The sequence below is a fragment of the Rhea americana genome, unplaced genomic scaffold, assembly GCF_003343005.1.
Source record: "Rhea americana isolate MKP2758 unplaced genomic scaffold, rheAme1 scaffold_89, whole genome shotgun sequence".
NCBI lineage: Eukaryota > Metazoa > Chordata > Aves > Rheiformes > Rheidae > Rhea > Rhea americana.
The window spans coordinates 1,983,428-2,002,539 of NW_028187077.1; the positions used below are offsets into that span (position 1 = coordinate 1,983,428).

Genomic DNA, 19,112 nt, shown 5'->3' on the forward strand with positions numbered 1-19,112 from the left:
TTTCTCTAATGTTTTTTCATAAAAATATATATTGTTATTGCTTTAAAGGCCATGATAATATCTGAGAGAGAAAATTTAGGTGTGCAGGATAAGCAGAACTAACTTGCAGCACTTCCTTCACTCTGTAGTTTCTATATCTGTAGTAGTTTAATTCTGGTTGTCAGGGTGCTGTTCTATGTAATTTCTAATTCACATCTACTTACCTGTTCCCTCTTTTTTTTTTTGTAGCATCACTTAGGTATTGCTGCAAGTATAGATGAATGAAAAGAATTCTAAGGTCTAGTTCTGCAGAGGTTGTAATGTGTTTAAACTGCCAGTCCTCAAAACATTCCTCAGGAAGATGGTTCATTATTCTTTATTTTAGATGGAGAAATTGAAGGCCAAAGGGATCAAAAATACTACTAAAATGTACTAATCTGTACTGCATGCAGAGTATTTTCAGTACTTACAGCTTCATCAAGATTTTATATACCAGGAAAATATTTTCTGGGAGAGGTGGGCAGGGAGATAAAAATATCTACTAGAAAAGAACAGTAACAATTAAAACAATTAGTTGTGTGTCAACATAAGTTAAAGCAAGGATTAGTGGAAGAGTTATCGTGTTTTGTTAGATCATTTATAGCTTGAGAAAATGAATAAGCATTCAACCATGTAAACTTTTTTTAGTACAAAATAAGAGAAAATATTTTGCAAGGCCTATCTGCGCTTGCAACAACCATGTTGTCTAMCTGGATCAAACAAGCTACTTTGAATTACAAAATTTCATGCAATTGTATCATGAAATTGGAGTTTTCATCTGCTGAGCTAGAGTTTGCAAACTCTTAGGTGTTTGAGCAGCTATGCACTTATGGTTAGTTCCATTGCCAATGATGGAAAACGATGGATAAAGGAAATTCTGAAAGAGAAAACTGTTCAATGCTTTGCTGACACTGAAGCCGCACCTTGCTCTAGTTTTGTGATTCCCACATATTAAGGTATGCTTTCATATCTGCAYTTATTTTTCTGTTAGAGAATTTCAAGCACCTGACTGAGCAATATGCAAGAGGTTGTTTGACATACTTAACCAAGGGAAAATCCCTTTATAACACATTTCTGTGGCTGAGTGAAGCACRTAGACCAAAGTCACAGACAGGAAGRGTTAGATTTTTCTGTTTTAAAGGTTGGTTTTACTCTGTAACTAAAATGTTTTGGTTTTTACCATTTCAAAATGTACGCCAGGATGGGAAGACAGGCTGAYTCCCATTCTGAATCTTTAGTACCTGCTTCTTAGCAATCTAGCACATTTTTAAGCTGTGTATATGGATATTGTGGCAAGAACTGCTGGCACAATAACAGTTTCAGGAATAAAACATTCATTTTAAACTCTTCTRCTCAAAATAGATTAAAAGATTTCAGAGCGGTTTTGAGAATGTTTCAAAGCCAAAACAAAAGCTTAGCAAAATTATAAGCCAGCAGAAAGCTCCCCAGAAACTACTAAATTTTAACTTAAGCAATTTTAGCATTTTCTCATCATTGAGGAAGGATTCTCTTTTACTTCTAATCAAGCACTTTAACGGATCTCGGTTTCACTGGAATTAAGGAACAGCCAAGATTTTTCAGAAGTGACAGGTGACTTTCATTATYTTAATTTGGGTGTGCCTGTTCTGTAATAATGTAACCGATACCTTTCCCAGAATGAAGATCCAGCACTCTAAAAATGAAAACTTTTAGCTTCTTGTCATATTAGTGTTTGGGAGAGGATTCTGACTTGGCCGGAGCTCTGATGTATTTTTTTCCCCCAGTAGTGAGCTTTCCAAAGAAGATCAAAAGGCTTTTATGCTCAGAAAAGTCAGGTTTTCCTGGAATATGAGAGAGGATTTTTTTAAACAGGACAAAAGAAAAAGAACTTTTGAAGCCATTACTTTGGGAAATTATAGAATATAATTGAAATTAATAAAACACTTCTAAGCAGTTCTGCCCACTCTGCCCTTGCAGGCAGTTTTGTGCTGCCACTTGTGAGTTAAATCAGTGAGTTTCTGAGAGGCAGCAAATCCTGCCTAATCCCATTTGCTCCCCAGGAAATTTTTTCCATCATACCTGAGAGGCTAGCTTATTTCTGCTCCTCGCAACAATTCCTCTGCATGAGCTTCCTGTTCCCAGCTTGCTGCTGGACATTCTTGGTTGCCACACTCAGAGATATCTGAAACTTTCTTCCCCAAGTGCGCTCAAAGAGCTTGCCATAGAAGATGTTTCTCCCTTCATTTCAGTCTTTAATATAAGACAGCAAAAATGAAAGATAAAACAAATGCTGTCTGCCAAAGTGATCAGAACTGCAAGTCCGATTTTCAAAATATGTGTCATCAGTTCTGCTCTGTCACCATCATCTGTAGCATGCACAGAAGTCCTAAATACCAAAGATAGTGCTTTGTATTCTGAAAATGTGGGTATGGAAGGCAGGGGGAAAAGTGTCAAGAATAGGAGGGAAAAAGAGTAAAGGTCATACTAAGAATTCATACTGATTCAGAAAATTTAAATATTAATTATGATTCATAGACATTACAGAAGGTTTCTGACTATTACCTGAACTCTTGGCGGGTGGAAGCTCGTTTGCTACAGTATTTTTTCATACGTTTCATCACACTTTGATCGGTCTTTGTAATAGTGATGTTACAGTGAAAGTAGAGGAACAGAATGACTTGGGTGGACATTAAGGAAGCATTTTTATAACACACTGAAACAGAAAAGCAATCAGTTGGTRTTCTAGGAGAAACCAGATCTGATCAGCTCTCTAAAGAAAGTAAGTAAATACTCTTGTATGAATTTCATTTCCTTAAGTTACAGAACTTCACKTACTCTTCTGGAGAGTAGAATCTACTCCAAGTTTCTCTACTTTATTTTCCATTTTTACTTGAATWATGCTCAAATATAAAAAGAAGTTAAGTTATTTTCAGTGGAAGCTGATGCCACAATTGCCTGTCACAGCCCAGTAGTAGGAGTAGTAACATTTAATCTCCTTGTTTGGGATAGGAGGAGCACGTGGAGGAAGTGATTTTCTTACAAGACAATGGAAGCAGAAATAAGGGACTAAAAGCAGACAAAAGAGAAGGTACTACTTGTCTTAAAAGATGTGGAGGAGATCCAAGCTGGATGAAAGTCTTTGTTTTGGAAACACTAGAAAAAGAAACCCAAGTCCACTGCAGACTTCTGTGTGGCTTGGCATGTGTTCATGGAGAAGTCAGAGGTGGAAATACTGTATGAGGTTATCAAGTTTGTGTTTGTTTTTTCCCACTAAGACTGTTCCCTGCGGTGTGTTTTCTGTCTTTCTGTCTGTCTTTCTGTCTGTCTTTCTGTCTGTCTTTCTGTCTGTCTTTCTGTCTGTCTTTCTGTCTTACCAGTAAATGCCACGATATAAACTTATTTTTTTCATTTTAAGAGGAAGAGATGAAATAACTAGGGAAATTAAGGTTCATGTAAGCATTAGATTGGAATTTATAGCCCTTGCTGTCCAGTTGGTTACTGCTGTAAAGTCACATTTAGCAAATCTTGACTTTTGCATGTTAGCAGCTGAAATAGGAATGATTTCATCACAGTAACTTAYATTTTTTGACTGTAGTCAAAGTGACTAGCTTTCACCTGCAAACTCATTTACTGCAGTGTTAGGTACAGTAAAGCTAGTTATGGTGCTAATTTGCGTTGCAGTGTCCAGCATGTATGTAGTCAGGGGTCCTGTCCATGTTTGAAGTGTGATTTCAGTCAAAAGCTGTTCACAGTTGCTCAGTTTCTGGAGTGCATTGACYTTTGCTAGTGCTGATGTCCTGTCTGCACAGAACGCTCCTGAGCTCCTTTTCACAGTGCAGAATAGGTGTACTTTAATTCTCCTCAGCTATATCCTATCCTTTTCTTTAGACATTTGCTAAATAGTATTACTTCTAACAAACATAGCAGTATTGTCCAAAGGTGAGACAAGAAGCCAGGACTTGCTTTCATGATGTTTTGTGAAGACCCACTTCCACTTTGTAGACACCCTATCTAACATTTTTTTTTTTTTTTTGGGGGGGGGGCCATCTCTGGGCTTCCTGTGACTCTATAGCTTGCTAGTTTGGTCCACAGTAGGTAAAAATTTCCAGCAAAATCTGTAGTTGGTCTGGTTATGTTTTGCAGACTGGCAAATTTTATTAGCTTTTTAAAAGTTAGTTTGGATCTGTAAGTAATTCTCGTTTCTGTTTGTGACCACCTTTACAGTCTGTTCTTGAGCCAGAGTTCTACAAGTAATTTAAAAGTGCATGTTTGATTCAACAGCTTCAAACCAATTATAAATACTTTAACATATTCTTCTTTTTTGACTTTTGAAAGATGATTGCTCTCAAAACAGTTCTTCTTTCAAGGATTTTTATATACTTTAGATCTCAGTAGCGCACTCTTAAAACTAAGTTGTTATTCTTTTGCATAGCAGTATATTGTTAAACAAGTRTCTTTGGCTCTGCAACTCTAAAGAAAATAAATACCTTCTCATCTTTCTATTCACTGTCATCAGTTGATTTCAGAGAGAGAAAACAATTTTGTTTGAACATTTTTAAGTTTTCACTAGAAGAACTCCAGCACTTCTGARGAGCCTGAGCTTTTTGTCGCTCTCTCAGCTCTTCAGCTTTTATTCTGTTCTTTTAGTTTCAGACATACTCTTCTCTTTCTAATAGCTGGTGCTGTTTTTAGATGTTTTTAGAAAACAGCTGACCTTAGGCATTGTGCAAAGGTGCATCAGAATTATCCACAAGAATGCCAGCTTTGCCTAGTAAGATACTGAAGAGTACTTAATGTTGTTTCTGTTCTGTCATATTTTGTTTAAAATCCCTGTGTGAAGAGCAATGTCTTAGGGGAAGATGGTGCAAGGGAATTTTGGCACTGTTTTTAACATGTATATGTAGGGTGGAATACCAGTAACCAAGCGGAAGTTTCCATACAGACAGCCCTTGTTTAAAGCCTATTGATTGTTAGCAGGGAAGAATATATTTTTCAAATAAAATAATAATGTTATTTGAAATATTTGGCCTATAAATAGGCTGGTGTTAATTTTATTCACTGACAATGCTAAGAACTGCAGCACTGAATAGCTGCTTTGAGGCTTTTMTTCAAGTTTTGCTGTTTGTTACATGTAACTCTAGTGTGGGAAAAGATGATGGCTTTTATTRTTCAGTCACTGTGATAGTCTTAGCTGTATATAGACCAAAAGTGGACTAACGGGCACATGAGTTTGTCACTGAAAGGCAGAGACATGGAGACACTGCTACTATTTCAACCTCTCCAAGATTTTCACCTCTCTCCCAGCTCTCTTTCACAGTAGCCCTGCTGCCTCTTGACCTAGGTGTTCAGTACGCACTGGTGTGAGTATCCCAAAACCCTGCACAAACAAGTTCATATGAGTAGGCCTGTTTTCCTGTAGAATAGCAATATAAAATTGGAGAAAAGCTCAGGCAGCTCTCGGCAACAGGGCTTATAAAATGCTCTCTTTCCAGTAGCAGGCTCTCTTTAGAGGCTATTTGGGTCTCCTTCTCCAAGGATCTTCCTGAGTTGACATAGTGTCATTCTGGATTTTACACCAGTTGTTCTGTGCTCTGGCCTCACTACTGAATAGTCCACTAGCTCCCCTCCCTAAGACTGAGATTTTGTTCAGGACAAAGAAGATAAAACTGCCCAAGGTTCTCTGACCCAATGCCTGCCCCATCTTCTCTTCCAAAATACTGTGAGATTTTTTTCAGCAATCCTTTCATTAAACTCCCTGAAACTATTTTAAAAAGGAACAGTGTCACAACTAATGAATCCCTATAATTTTCACTTTTTATTGAGATATTTATTGTTCAGCAGAAATCCATATTTTTCACACAACAGTATCATGAAAACACTAACATTTTTTGGATTTTAATTAATCGCATCAGAAGAGGAACTGGAGAGAAGGGGAATTAGCTGAGATTTACTGTAGCATTGATCAGATCACAACCCTATGCTGCAAGTTAAATGGCAGTCTCCAAAAACCTTCAGCTCTGCTGCTCCAAGAGATGATCATTCTTTTTTAATARTGATTAATATGGTTATTTGTAGGACTGTAGCAGATGCTACACAAGGTACCAGGACACTGTAATCGGATGATAAATAGTTGCTGTTCCAGCTATTTATGTCTAGTGACTTTATTCTCTCCTTTAGCAGGTGATCTAATTTTTGATTCTTCATGTGCAGTAACTTTAGTTGAAAAAATATTTTTTTTCTTCTTGGGRATGAGAAAACACATTATGCAGTGATATCCTGCTTATGGACATTGCAAAGTACCTGTGACAGCCACAGACAAACTGTGGGTAAGAAAGCAATGTCATTCACTCTCTGATCTGACATTAGCATCTGGATGACTTTTAGCATTCAATTCATCTGTTTCCCTATGTGTGAAATAGAATTATTACCTACTTTTGTAAAGGGCTTTGAAGTCATTAGGTGAAAGCTTTAATTTAACATAAACCTTTAATAAAGGTAGTACAATACTTTATCTTGTTTTTAAAATGTGTGATCCTTCCTCTTTCTCTCTCCCCCCCCCCCCCCCCCGGGGATTTTACAGTTTAATTATTACTACTTTCTCTCATGTAATGTGGTGTGTTCGTTTTAAAAGTTGGCCTTATTGCGTTTCTGTTTTCAGGAGGATAGCTTTCCTGTTTCAGTTAACTTTACTTAGGTGGTTAAAACAGTAAACTTTGTTTCGTTGTCTGATAGTTACTGGCATGTATTTTTTTTACAATASAGAAATCAGTACAGGAATGGCAAAAAAACAACAGCAGAAATTGCTGTTGTTACCAGTCATAATGGGATAGTCTGTCTGTCTTTAAACCAGTGCTGTATCTGGAAGGGGATATTTGCCCAAAGACTAGTTTTAGTATAGACATAAATGAAATCTTTTATTTTTGATGGATAGAATAACTTCTTTTTAGAATCTAAAATTAAATCTGTCTAAAGCTATCTTTTAATTTTTTTCACTATATTTCACAAGTTTTCCAGCTGTTCCATAAAACTGAAAAATTTAAAAGGAACATCAAGGTAGACAGGATATATTTGATGTGGGAATATTTTTAAATAGTAGCTTTCTTCCAAAYTGGGTTTTATAGCCTACAAAAAAGGATATGCTTAGCCACACATTACCAACCAGAATTTTGGAACATGATTATAAAATTCCATCATTTGAAAGAATTACTGTAGTTTGTATAATTCTTTATTTATTTCTTTATTTTAATCTAAAGGTTTTATATTCTTTTTTGTTAAATTGTACAGATTAGTTTTTATTTCTTTCTTTGGAAAGCAGATATACTTCTGCTGAAAAAAACCTCGGACCCTTGGATCTTTCCACAATAAGGAAAAGGATTTTTTTTATTATTTTTATTTATTTATTTATGTATTTATTTATTTTAGATTTCCTTCTCAAAACCATTACTATTCAGAATTCTAAGACTGAAGAGGGCAATACTTTGTGTTTTTTTTATTTCCTTCTGATCTTGTATCTGAAAATTTAGTGGAAGCCTTCTATTTGTTAGTCTTTTCTATGAGTTTGATTTGGTAGTATTAGCCTCTTTTTCCAAGTGGAAAACTAAGGCATAAGTTTGAAGTGTTCAGAACAGACTGGAGTATCTTGAGACTGGAGCATGCTTAGATGGAGTAAGTGACTACTACTGCAAATATTAGGTCCCTAAGGGAAGAATAACAAAATTTGTTGTTCTGAAACTTCTTCCAATTTCGCTTCAGGGGAAAGTAAGTCAATTTTCCAATTTTGGGGTTCCCCAAAACATCTTGGGCTTTGTATGGGTGTGTTCTTCCCTACAGCTGTTAACAAACTTTACTGTTACTCCTTTGGAAGCATGACTCACTCACTTTTCTATCATGATAATTCACACTCCCTTACTGTCAACTAATACTTGTCATACTTGCTTAAATGCTTTGTTTCAACTGGAAGTAAATCTCTCTGGTTCTGAGGAAAGAAAACTCTATCCTCTTATTTACTGAAAAATTTACCCTTCCTTCCCTTATACATGCAACTTCCTCTCCCAGGGGTGAATTGTCTGGTCTATTGTAATTTACATATACATGAAACAAAGTACTGTTGTGCCTTGGATATTAGTCATAGGCAGTGTGCTTTAAACATTCTGGGAAACCCCAGCTAGGAAGGAGGAAAAGCTTAAAATCAAAATTCCATCACCTTTTTTTTAGTCTTGGCTGCTTGCACAGACAGCCCTTGTGTATGTTCTGTGTCTTCATGTATTCTTTCCCGCTCCTTTAGGCAACTTAACRTAGCTGTTTTGTTGCTTCTCTCTTTCAAAGACTTGTAGTGAAACAAATGTTCTAAGACATTTTGGATGTGCATGGGCAGATGTGAATGAAATGGAAGTTCCACCAGAGCAGTTAGAAGTAAGTGAATGTTTCACCGGTCCTCTGAAATGCTGCCTGATTAACAGGAATGGGTTAAAGTACTGCATATATCATGTGTGTCGCATTGTAGATTGACATGAATTGTAGTAGATTTGTCTGAATGATTTATGCTGTTTAAAAGTAGAAGAAAATGTCAGAAATATTTTTAGATGTGACATTCTTAGAAAGAAAATCTTCCTTGGTATTTCTTTTCCATAAAAGTATCAGATCATTTTAATTTGTTGTTCTACAAAGGGTAGAAAGTGGTTCGTTTCAGTGGCCTAGCAATTTCAGAGAGTAGTATTTGGGCCAGTTGGGCCAGCTATTATATTTGTGAGTTATCGTATTGACCATAACAAGACTCTTTAGACTCTTAAATATATGACTAAAGCTCTGATTGTTCAAAGCAATTCAACGCATGCATTGTAGTCTGTGAAGCTATTCAGTTGCTTTTAAGTTAAGCATCTTGTGCCAACAAAGTTAATTTTGTATAGAGAACAGTCTTGTGTTCTTCTGTGTTCTTCTTCTTTGGTGGCTGACATTAAGTTCTCTAGTTGAAGAAAAAAATGATTTTGGGAGGTTTAAGAACTCAGAAATGGAGGACTTTTATCTTTCAGTTTCTCATGTTATTGATTGAGAATTTAGACTAGAGAAGGGGGAAAAAAAACACAAGCCTTTCCTCAAATTATCAGGTATCCGATGTCACAGTGAGTTTTCCTGAACATGTACTCTTTTTCCAAGTACAGTTCACTTACTCCGTGTGTTTGTATGCATCTGGGTGTATGTATGTATAGATCTATTATATCTAATAGATCAGGTTTACTTTTATGAGAATCCATAGAAACTTCAAGAAAATTATGATCTACTTCATTACCATTATAAATTTGAGGCTGCTTTTGTCCTGTATGGACTAACCTCCRTGTTTAAAAGACGAAACTTTTAAAGGTGAAAGAATTTCAAGTTGAACAGATTTCCTAATAGCTCCAAATGGCCCATTCGTTTTATTTATTGCTTGTTTTGAACCCATTGTGCTAAAAATTATGGCCTTGGCCCTTCAAACCCTTACAGGGGCAACAGGACTAATTATTTTAATGCTAATTACTTACACCCACTTTAATTTCTGCTAAACTTGTGTGACTTGTGCTAGTTGTTTATATTACTATCTTTGAGATAATTGAATTCCTGTTTTGTTTTCTACATCTCAGATGGTGCAAATAGACATAATTCTGCTTATTTCAGTTTCTGTTTGCATAATGGCTGCATTAAAGCACAGAGGAAGCAGAACTTAAAGCAGGTGTACACTTCAGCATCTGCCATTAACAGATGTAAAGGAACTGAAACATAAATGCCATGTAAAAAAATATTGCTATTTTAGTATTTCTTTATGGGCACATGGCTGGGTGGATGGGATTTTCTTATGATGATCTTCACTTGGGTAAAGGATGCTGAAAGTATTCATTTTTAAGCACTTTTTCTCCAGTCAAAGCACATATTACTGACCAAAAAGAAGACTACATCAGCTGATTCTGAGGAACAACAGATCCTCACACTGGAAAGACAGAGACGAGAGGTAATTTTAAGTATCCTTCACAACTGTAACTTCTTAGATTGACTTTACAATGTTAGTAATTCCAGGGCAGAAGATCAATGAATGTATTATCACCATTACTGACACTGTGCATATGCTGCAATTGGTTTCACCAGCAAGTCCAATAAGACCTATAATTTATCTATGAAAATCTTGTCCTGCACTGTTGAGAGAAATTTTCTATCTGGAGACTTTACGCATTGCATTTCTTAACAGCCCCAAGACTGTAAGCACTTAAACTTTGGTTTAAATTAATTCCGATAGTACTACTTATATCTACCAAGTTAGGCAGGGTAATATTTGGAGAGCTGTTACTAAAAGTAAATGATGCCCTATTGTAAAACAGCTTTGAATCTAGAAGAGCAGAAATTTGTATGATGCAGAGGGCAAACTTTCTTATTAATCTCTACTGTAAATGCCAAAGAACCAGGTGAGTAGTAACAAATGGAACCTTAGTCACATGTAGCAGAAAAATGGAAGTTATTTTCTTGCTGAACATCCTRAAAAGTGACCCTATATCCCATAAAGCAGCATGCTTCTGAGAGCGCTATTTGGCTTTCTTGAAATGCAAACTGTAAAAGTGCACACGCACACTAACTCTGCTCCAGCCGTTTACCTGCATGGTACTGGCCAATCTTCCCCAACTGAGGCTTGCTCGATTGCTTAGTAGTATTGAAAAAGGCAAGCAGGGTTTGCACAAAGTAAAAATTCCTTTTGATTATAAATATATACATGTAACTTAAAGTAAACTGACAAGAAAGTCCTTGGCCATACAGGAATTACAGCTGGGTATTGTACAGTGTTACAAATGATTCAGCTGTAGTTGATTGTGTAGTTGCATGTTTCCTGAATGTTACTTCCTGAACATTCATGCGCCTTAAGCGAAATAGCAAAGAACTGGCAGATGASCCATAAAGCTTGCCGAACTGTAGACTTGTTTTTTCTGGTATGAACTGGCCAGATGATGAGGAGATTGTGAACATTCATAGCTAGAAGATTAGAAAGCCAGTCTAGTCTTAATTTATTGAGAATGCTGAAACAAGCTTTGTTTACTGTGAATTCCTGATGGCAATTACAGCTTCTGGAGGTGAACAAGCAGTGGGATCATCAATTTAGAAGCATGAAACAGCACTACGAAAAAAAGGTAAAAATGTTGACTCCTTCTATTTGAGTATGAATGCCACCTGCTGTTAGTCTATGTGTAAATACCAACAAGTCAAAGCTCTAGTCAGTGTCTGCAAAAACAGTATCACGTTTATTTTGTCTTTAGCTCACATAACGAGAAAAGCTTCCTAATAAAAGTAAGGCTAATGTGTATACACTCTTCAGTAGGTCAAAATGACCAGGAAAGCAAGTCATCTCTAAAATATTAGGGACTAGGGTGGTGGACATARCAGCAGAAATCTTCCTGCCCTTCACAAGGTAATTGAAATTCCTCGCACTAGAAAGCACAGTTCCCTAAAAATTAGCCTGCAGTGGCTGGTGTGCCCAGGCACTGCTCTTCATTGTCACACATCTGTTAGTTTTCACCCTGTCTCTTCCAATTCCTGTTACCTTTCACTGTGGCCTGTGAAGCCTGGAAGCTCACTGAGGCCCTCTGTGATGGGGGAGCTCTCAGGGAACTCCTCAATGAATGCCACCCTCTGTATGTACAGAGGGTTTTTATCCTTTAGAAACCACCCTATATAAAAATCTTAATAAAACAATTGTAAGTTGGTTCTTTTTATTTGCTTTTTATTTTTTTATTTTTTTATTTTTTATTTTTTGTCAAGATGCCATAGCTTTCATTCCTTGCTTCTGCTGTTTGGCACCTTTGTTGCAGACATTGTAATCAACTGATTAGTGAAACTGTCTGCTTACAGTTTTGTTTAATATTCCAAAATGCAAGTTCTTTCAGTGACTGACATTCTCATCTCTCATTTCTTTCTATGAAAAGGAAGTTTTCAGAGTGACATCGTGCTTATAAAGAAAATTTTATCTCTAATATCTCTCAGTAACCTTTCCTGAGACCTGGATCATTTCTTCCTTGAATACCTTGCATAGAGAAGAATTTGAATGGTTCTTCCTCATTTAATATTATGTTTGATTAGATGGCTTTGGATGTTTGCCACTACAGAAGGAGCCCCCATTGCAAAGAGAAAGAAAAAGAACAGTAAAATAGAGAATTCATAAATGGAAATAGACCCATGATAGATGACCTTTGGCAGTAAAATCTGTACTGGAGCCAGCTGGGTTAATACTATCAGAGAAATCACCCAGAATCATTAAGAACCTTCACTTCACACAGAGTAGCAGGGCTTGGAGATGGGGAGACAGAAATAAGCCCTTGGAAACGTTATGTCCAGCTAGATCCATTTCTTTACCCTAATCTGCTGATAGCTGGGAGGAGTTGGAAGCACCTTAGTGATGCTGTGCCATTCAGGATTCCCAGTCAGCCCACCAGGTATGTTATTTGCTTTTCAGCTGACAGAAGTGAAAGCAAAACTGGACATGTCACAGAGGAGAGTCAGTGAGCTGGAGGAAGAGAGGCATCGAAATCATCCAGAAATTGAGAGGTTGCGAGTCCTGGGCAGAGAAGGGCCATTGCAGGAAACGGTAGGAGGGTGCACTCCATTACCCTGTTTGTGCTCAGTGTTGAATGCTGTCTTGTCTCTTCTCTTTCTTTTCTAGTGAGTGGCATAGCATAGGTTGTAGCATGGCAATTAGATGAGCTTGTAGTGTTGAGTGCTCTTCAATATTATATCCAAAGCAGTGGATGATCTTGGTTTTGATCAGAGGGCTATGTATAGAGAGACAGTCATTTACATAGAAATAGGCCAAGAACATAGTATGTGTGGGGGAGTAAAGAGCAGACTGACATGAATTCTGTAGAGGTTTCCTTCCTAGCTGTTCAGTTTGTGGGTGAACTTCTTTGTACTGAATGAAAGAAAACACTTTAGTGATTTCAAATGAGATAGGGATGTTGTAGSTGTTATACAAAATGTGTGAAGATACGTACTCAAGGAATGAATTTCAGCTCCAAACACCTGAATTTTGGTATTGACAGTGTAACCTTTTACATGTGAGCTGCTGTCCAAGCTCCCCTTAGAGATTAGAGATGTAGTCAGGACAGTCATTAGTGTGGAAAGCAATTCAGCAGATCAGCTGTAGTTTTCTATTCTAGAGAGCTGTTCAACTCATCTTGAGGTTGCTTAGGCATCTCTCTGAAGACTTTAGGCACCAGCCGTTGTATAGACATTTGCGTCTAAAGGTAGATCCTTGAAGCTAAGTTCCCATCCAAGTAACCGATCAACCTAAACAATCAGCAAATATATGTTGAATGTATACACAGAAGTTTGTTTGCCATATCTTACAAGCACTACAGAGTTTAGTGCTTTCTAATTTAATATGATCTCATGGTACCTCGCACTTTATAAACCCTCTTGAGATTTTCTGGATTGAGTTTTAAGGGCTGAAGTCAGGATTCTCTATTCTGGTAGGAAACTTGATGGCAGGAAACAAACCTGAAACAATGTGGCAAATGTATCACTTCCATGCTCAGATAAGATGTGTGTTAGCTGCTGCAGGAGAAAAAGTGCAAAGCCCTAAACTTTTATCTTCATAAGCGAAACACTGAACATTCATCTTATTTGCTTATCTATTATAGTGTGGTCTTAGTTAAGYGTATGCTGAATTTCAAACCAGTAGAACTGCTTACATGCTTTAAAGCAAACYATATCATTTTGAGCTTTTTGAATAATTGCCTGTGCTTGCCCTTTCTGAGTGTGGAGTCCAGTGCAAAAAAATCTTTCTTTCTACTACTAAGATTTTTACTGCCAACCCTTTAATATATGAGAACTGTGAAAAATACCAGCAGCTGCTTTTTGAAAGATCAGGATGAGCAGTACTCTTTTCAATTTTTTTATTATGTTTCTGAATGATGAATAAAATAACAGTATAATCCAAAAATCTCTTAGGAGGATGGGATAATCTGCTTGCAACTTCAGCCTTGGATCAGGAATTCACACATTATATACTCAGACAGCAAGTGTTTCTATTTACTCTGAATTTCTTTGATTTGTGAGTATCCCTCAGGGATGAAGGAGACCTATTCCTTTGCAGCTGTAGTTGCTGAAAGTGGGAATTTTTGAATGAGCAACATGGATGCAACAACCATGTCAGCAGTTGTGCAAACTCATGTTAGGCTATGCCGTCCATGGAGTTAGCTGAAAAAAAAGCAGTTCCCGGTGCTTATTCATCAAGACGCTTAAAAATGTGTTCAGCTTGAAAACATATGAGCAGGCTTATTGCTTTAAGGTTCAGTAGGTGCTGAAGGGGCTCAGACTGACAGATCTACCCAGGTTAAAATTTTAGGACTTCTGCAGCAACTAATATCCTTCATATCTGCATTTATGTTTTTTTCTTTGTTTATTTTTCTTTCCTGGATGATAAAAATCCTTTTTCCTTTAAATATTTCACTTGCCTCCCTGTAGCCACAGAGCTGGGATAGGTTGCACAGGGCTATTTTCAGAATAGAGTAATAATAAATTTCTTCCCTAATTGCTCATCTAGACCAGCAGCCTGACAGAACCTTTTGACTGTGCTTAGTCAGACCAGCTTTTCCCCAGATGATTAGCTGAGCCACTTGGGTAAACCAACAGCAATGAACAACCCTGAGATAGATTACATGCTGCTGCTTACAGGACTGTTTTTTTCCTTTTCGGTGAGCCTGGAGGTATCGCTCTCCCAGAGTCATGATGTAAATTTGACTATCTATTCCCATGTATTCTGTATCCCACAGTGGAAAGCTGGCTATTTTGGAGACTTGAACATTTCTTGTTCTCTCTAGGTATAAGCACGTACCCTTAGCCTGTAAGGAAAGACCTAATTACTCGCTGGAATGTCTAAGTGTCATAACAGCTAAGACTGAATGTCAGATAGGAGGCTATAAGGCATAACAATTCAGATGATTCAAAAACCTGGACAAACTGGAATTCTTTAGTTCAAAATGACCAGGTTCCCCAAGGTGACACCATCTGAGAAGGAGAACATGTGCTAGAAGCTAGGAAAAGAGGTTAGCAAATGATTAGGGAAGAACAGGGTTAAACATCTATCAGGTTTTTAGGTTTGTGGCGCAGGGAGAGAGAATGGTTGTGTGTGTTTTATAGTATCTGAAAACACACACATACGTATCAGCTTGGTTGGCTCCTAGGTGAGATCCCGTACTTAAGTAATGCAGAGATGCCCTGCTAGTCTTGCCTATTTTTTTGAGGAAATGCAACAAGTAACCTAGAGCAAAAGAAAATAAAGCCACCCTATGTGGAAGTGACAGTTTCTCCAGGGTGTGTTTTTTTTTTTCAGTGGTTCGGTGTGCACACTGCAATTCACTTTGCATGAGCACAGACAGTAAATCCTAGTATCTTGCTGCACAGAGGTAAGCCTGTTGCACAGAAGAAGCATTCATATGTTCTCCTGTGCATGTAGTTGTTGGATCTTATTTCTTTATCACAGCTGCAGAGCAATATTTGAAATACTTCTCTCTTCTCTTCTCTTCTCTTCTCTTCTCTTCTCTTCTCTTCTCTTCTCTTCTCTTCTCTTCTCTTCTCTTCTCTTCTCTTAACAGGCTGTTCTATTACATATATCTGAACAGCTTTGGTCTAAGACAGTCTGACAAAAGCAGACTAGTGAATAATGCATTACTGTGCAAGAGAAAGGAGGAGCATCTTGCACGATGACAGTTACTTCAGGATCTAGTTCACATCTTAGCTCCCTGCACAGTAAATTGAAAATAGCTGCRCTGAAAGCAATAGGAGAAGAGAATCAAATTTAAACTTTGGCAAATCTGTCCTACTGATTCCTAAAATACCATTTTAAAAGACTATTGTAAATACTGTTGCAAGCAAGGACAACTTTCTGGTAGGTTGCTGAGGTGAAAACAGGGTAGACACACGCTAGGTAATGTCAAGCTCAAGTCAGCAATAACTGACTGTGATGGAGTCAAGGAAAGGAGATTTTTAAGCCTGCATTTGTAGCTTTCTAATACTTGAACRTTACTTGACACCTGCCTCAGGTGTTCACATAGTAGAGAAAGCCCTCAGACTACACGATGCTGACATCTGGTGTTGTTTTCAATGTTGTATGACACTGGGAGTGGCTGGGTCTTTTCTGGGCTCTTGCCCTGGCTTCTGACTCTTCTTATGCTATGAGTACATGAGAATAATACAGAGTTGGGATGATCATCTGTATGCTACTAATCTCCTTGGCCTGCTAGCTTTATCATGCCTTTCTGCAACTGCAGAGAGTGAGGATTTAGTCTAGTATGTTTTCTCTATCTTGTCATATAGTGAGCAGTCAGAACAAGCTCAACAAATTTTATTGTATCAGGCTTTGATTAACCATCTGCCTTCCTGTTGTCTCCCTTACCAACGGTTTTTGGGACAACAAAAATGCAGCACATCTGCCAGACAGCAGATACTCTGAAAATTGTCCTTGAAAAATGCTTCCATCTGCATTCCAGCAACTTCTCTGTATGTTTTTGCATTCCAGAAAGAAATTAAAATCCTCACTGGAGCCCTCCATGACATGAAGGAAGAGAATAAGCTCCTGAAGGAAAAAAATGCCTCGATGATAAGAAGGAAAGAACACTATGAATGTGAAATAAGTCGTCTCAATAAGGTRTGTACAAGGGTAAGCCACTGACTAGGAACTCTCCCTTTTACTATAGAGTCTCTGTTGTCAGGCACTGACAGTGCACAATGCTTTCCTTTTTTAAAGCTGGATGAACATCCTGCTCGTGGTAGCAAACTTGCAGTCATCGTTAATCCACAGGTCACAGATTCAGAGAGCTTGGGGGAAAAAAGCAAGAGCTTAATTTAGCTGATATGTTTGCATGCTGCTCTTTACAGGTAATGGAGTTTGCACTGGGAAGAGGAAAGTGGAGAAAAGTTTTGGCTTCTCCTGTAAAACTTGTCTGTTTGTCATATCTAAGCTCTCTTTAGGTTCCCTCTCCTTAAAATGAGAAATGGCACAAAGATGCTTTCATATGCATCCAGTAAAACTGTGATTAAAAAAATTTCAGACAGTTTTAAAACTCTTCTTCTACATATATTCTATGTTTGAGAATAATGGCTTCTCTACATAGGAAATATACTCCAGTCTCTTATATATATGTATGTGTGTGTGTGTGTGTATATATATATATATATATATATATATATAAAATTAAGAGAATTGCTGTAAAATAGCTTAAGGAGACTTTTTTCTTTTTTTGAGCAGAGGGAAAGTAATAAGCATAACTTGGTTTAATCAGAAGATCACATAAAGCAGTAGGTGTTTTCTAACAATTTTGTATTTCATGGTGAACCACAAACACTTCCTGAGGAAATGCACTGCAGTAACCATTGCTGTATAACTTTAAGTGAACAAGCTAGAGGACCGTGACATGAAAGCCGAGACAAAAAGCCATAATGTTGCCATATACAAAAATCTAACTGAATTTGTGGTCTATAGCTCTTTTTAAAATGCATTAGTAGGACTTGCTCAAAAACTTAATGTGACTTTCGTTCAAGGTCTTGTTTGTAAAACACATTACTTCAATGTTTTATTTTGCATCATTTTAATCTTATAATGCAGTTGAGATTAGGATAGATGGGCAAATAAACCACACTTGTAAAGGAAATATTGATTTTATGTAGCACAGTTCCCCACATAATGGCGTAATGCATTACTATTTTTGATGTATTTGCAGTCTTCAAATCTGGTGTCATGAGTACATGTAAGACCAGAAGGGACCCTCTTTGCCCTTTTAAGTTTAGTCCCCTGCTATTGCAGGTTCAGTGACTTGAAGTTCTTGTAAATTTTCATAAATCAAAAACTTTTACCTTAAAAAYAGTTAAGTTTCTTCTACTGGAATGCTATTCTAGAAGTGTAAACCTTTCTTGGAAAAGACGCTTTCATCAGTTTTGGTCTCTCTGGATTTGTTTTGGTTTTGGTTTGTCTGGCTGGGTTATATTCATTTGTTCTCACACAGATCTGTTCTGTTTCTTGCATTACCCTTGCTCTTTTCCTATAGGTGTACAGAGCAGTCCTATTTTCCCTAGGGTACACTTCAGCTGAGCTCTTTCGATCTTCTAAAATACAGATATGCCTGATAATATGCATGGATTTTCATCTGTCTTTTTAAACTGATTAGCTCCTGGTTTATGGATGGTTTTAAGGACATTACACTTTTTACTTTCATCTTCATTCAACATGCATCCAGAGAACCCAAAGTATCGTGTTTGATCTGATCCTGCTTAGGTGTTTGCAACATTGAAGTGGTATTGCAGTGCCAGAACATTTTACAGTGCCATGAGCCGAGTTTGTTAACTTACCTGCAGCTGTTTCCTTGTTCACTATATAGTTCAAGTTCTAGCCATATTACACTCTGGTGTAATTGATAACTTTCCTTTGGCACCATCTCTAATGTGTTGTTAAAACATAGGCGGATTAGCTCTAGTGTATTTCCCCTCTTCTTTTATGGTTCTTTTRTGAAGGATACCAGGTAAAAACAAATAGGCCTGGTGCTTCATTTCATTCCTCTTCTTATGTCTAAAGCTCTTCTCTTCAAAATTCCTTGTCAAGCTTTTGCATGCTCTAGATGTTAGATTAAGAGATGTGTAGTTGCATGGACCAATTTTCTCATTTTTAGCTTTGGGAACCACATTAATTATTTTTCAGTCAAACACTTCCATTTTGGTGTCGAAAATCTCAGAAAACTCTTATGCTGCCAGTCTTGTAATTTCAGGTTCCAATTTTCAATATTTCTGAATGAATATTTTTTAACACTATGTTAGGTTAAGCTGAGTTTAACTCAGTAAGCTGCGAGTTCTTTCTCATTTGTATGTATTGTATTTGTATGTATTGTATGTATGTATTTGTATGTATGTATACTCTGCCACTGCCACAGTGCTCTACAACATCATCCTTATTGGAAACTACCGTCTTTAATCTTGTCTACAGCCTCTCACTGCATAGTGCCTTCCTTGTACTTGTTTTTATTTTTATAATGAAAGAACTTTTTATAGTTTAACCTTTTTTAAGATGTACAGCTCAGTTAACTGTCTATCTTAGCCTACACGTTTATTTACAAAGGATG

General features: G+C 37.2%; 1 protein-coding gene across 1 annotated transcript in view; it reads left to right on the top strand.

The window, feature by feature from the left end:
• The window catches only part of TNIP3 (TNFAIP3 interacting protein 3), a 59,987-nt gene that overhangs the window by 21,910 nt on the left and 18,965 nt on the right, over window positions 1-19,112 (top strand). The window contains exons 4-8 of the mRNA XM_085323865.1: window positions 8,323-8,409; window positions 9,890-9,979; window positions 11,076-11,141; window positions 12,461-12,592; window positions 16,523-16,651. Of these exons, the coding sequence (XP_085179991.1) occupies window positions 8,323-8,409; window positions 9,890-9,979; window positions 11,076-11,141; window positions 12,461-12,592; window positions 16,523-16,651 (504 nt within the window). The remainder of the gene's footprint in view (window positions 1-8,322; window positions 8,410-9,889; window positions 9,980-11,075; window positions 11,142-12,460; window positions 12,593-16,522; window positions 16,652-19,112) is intronic.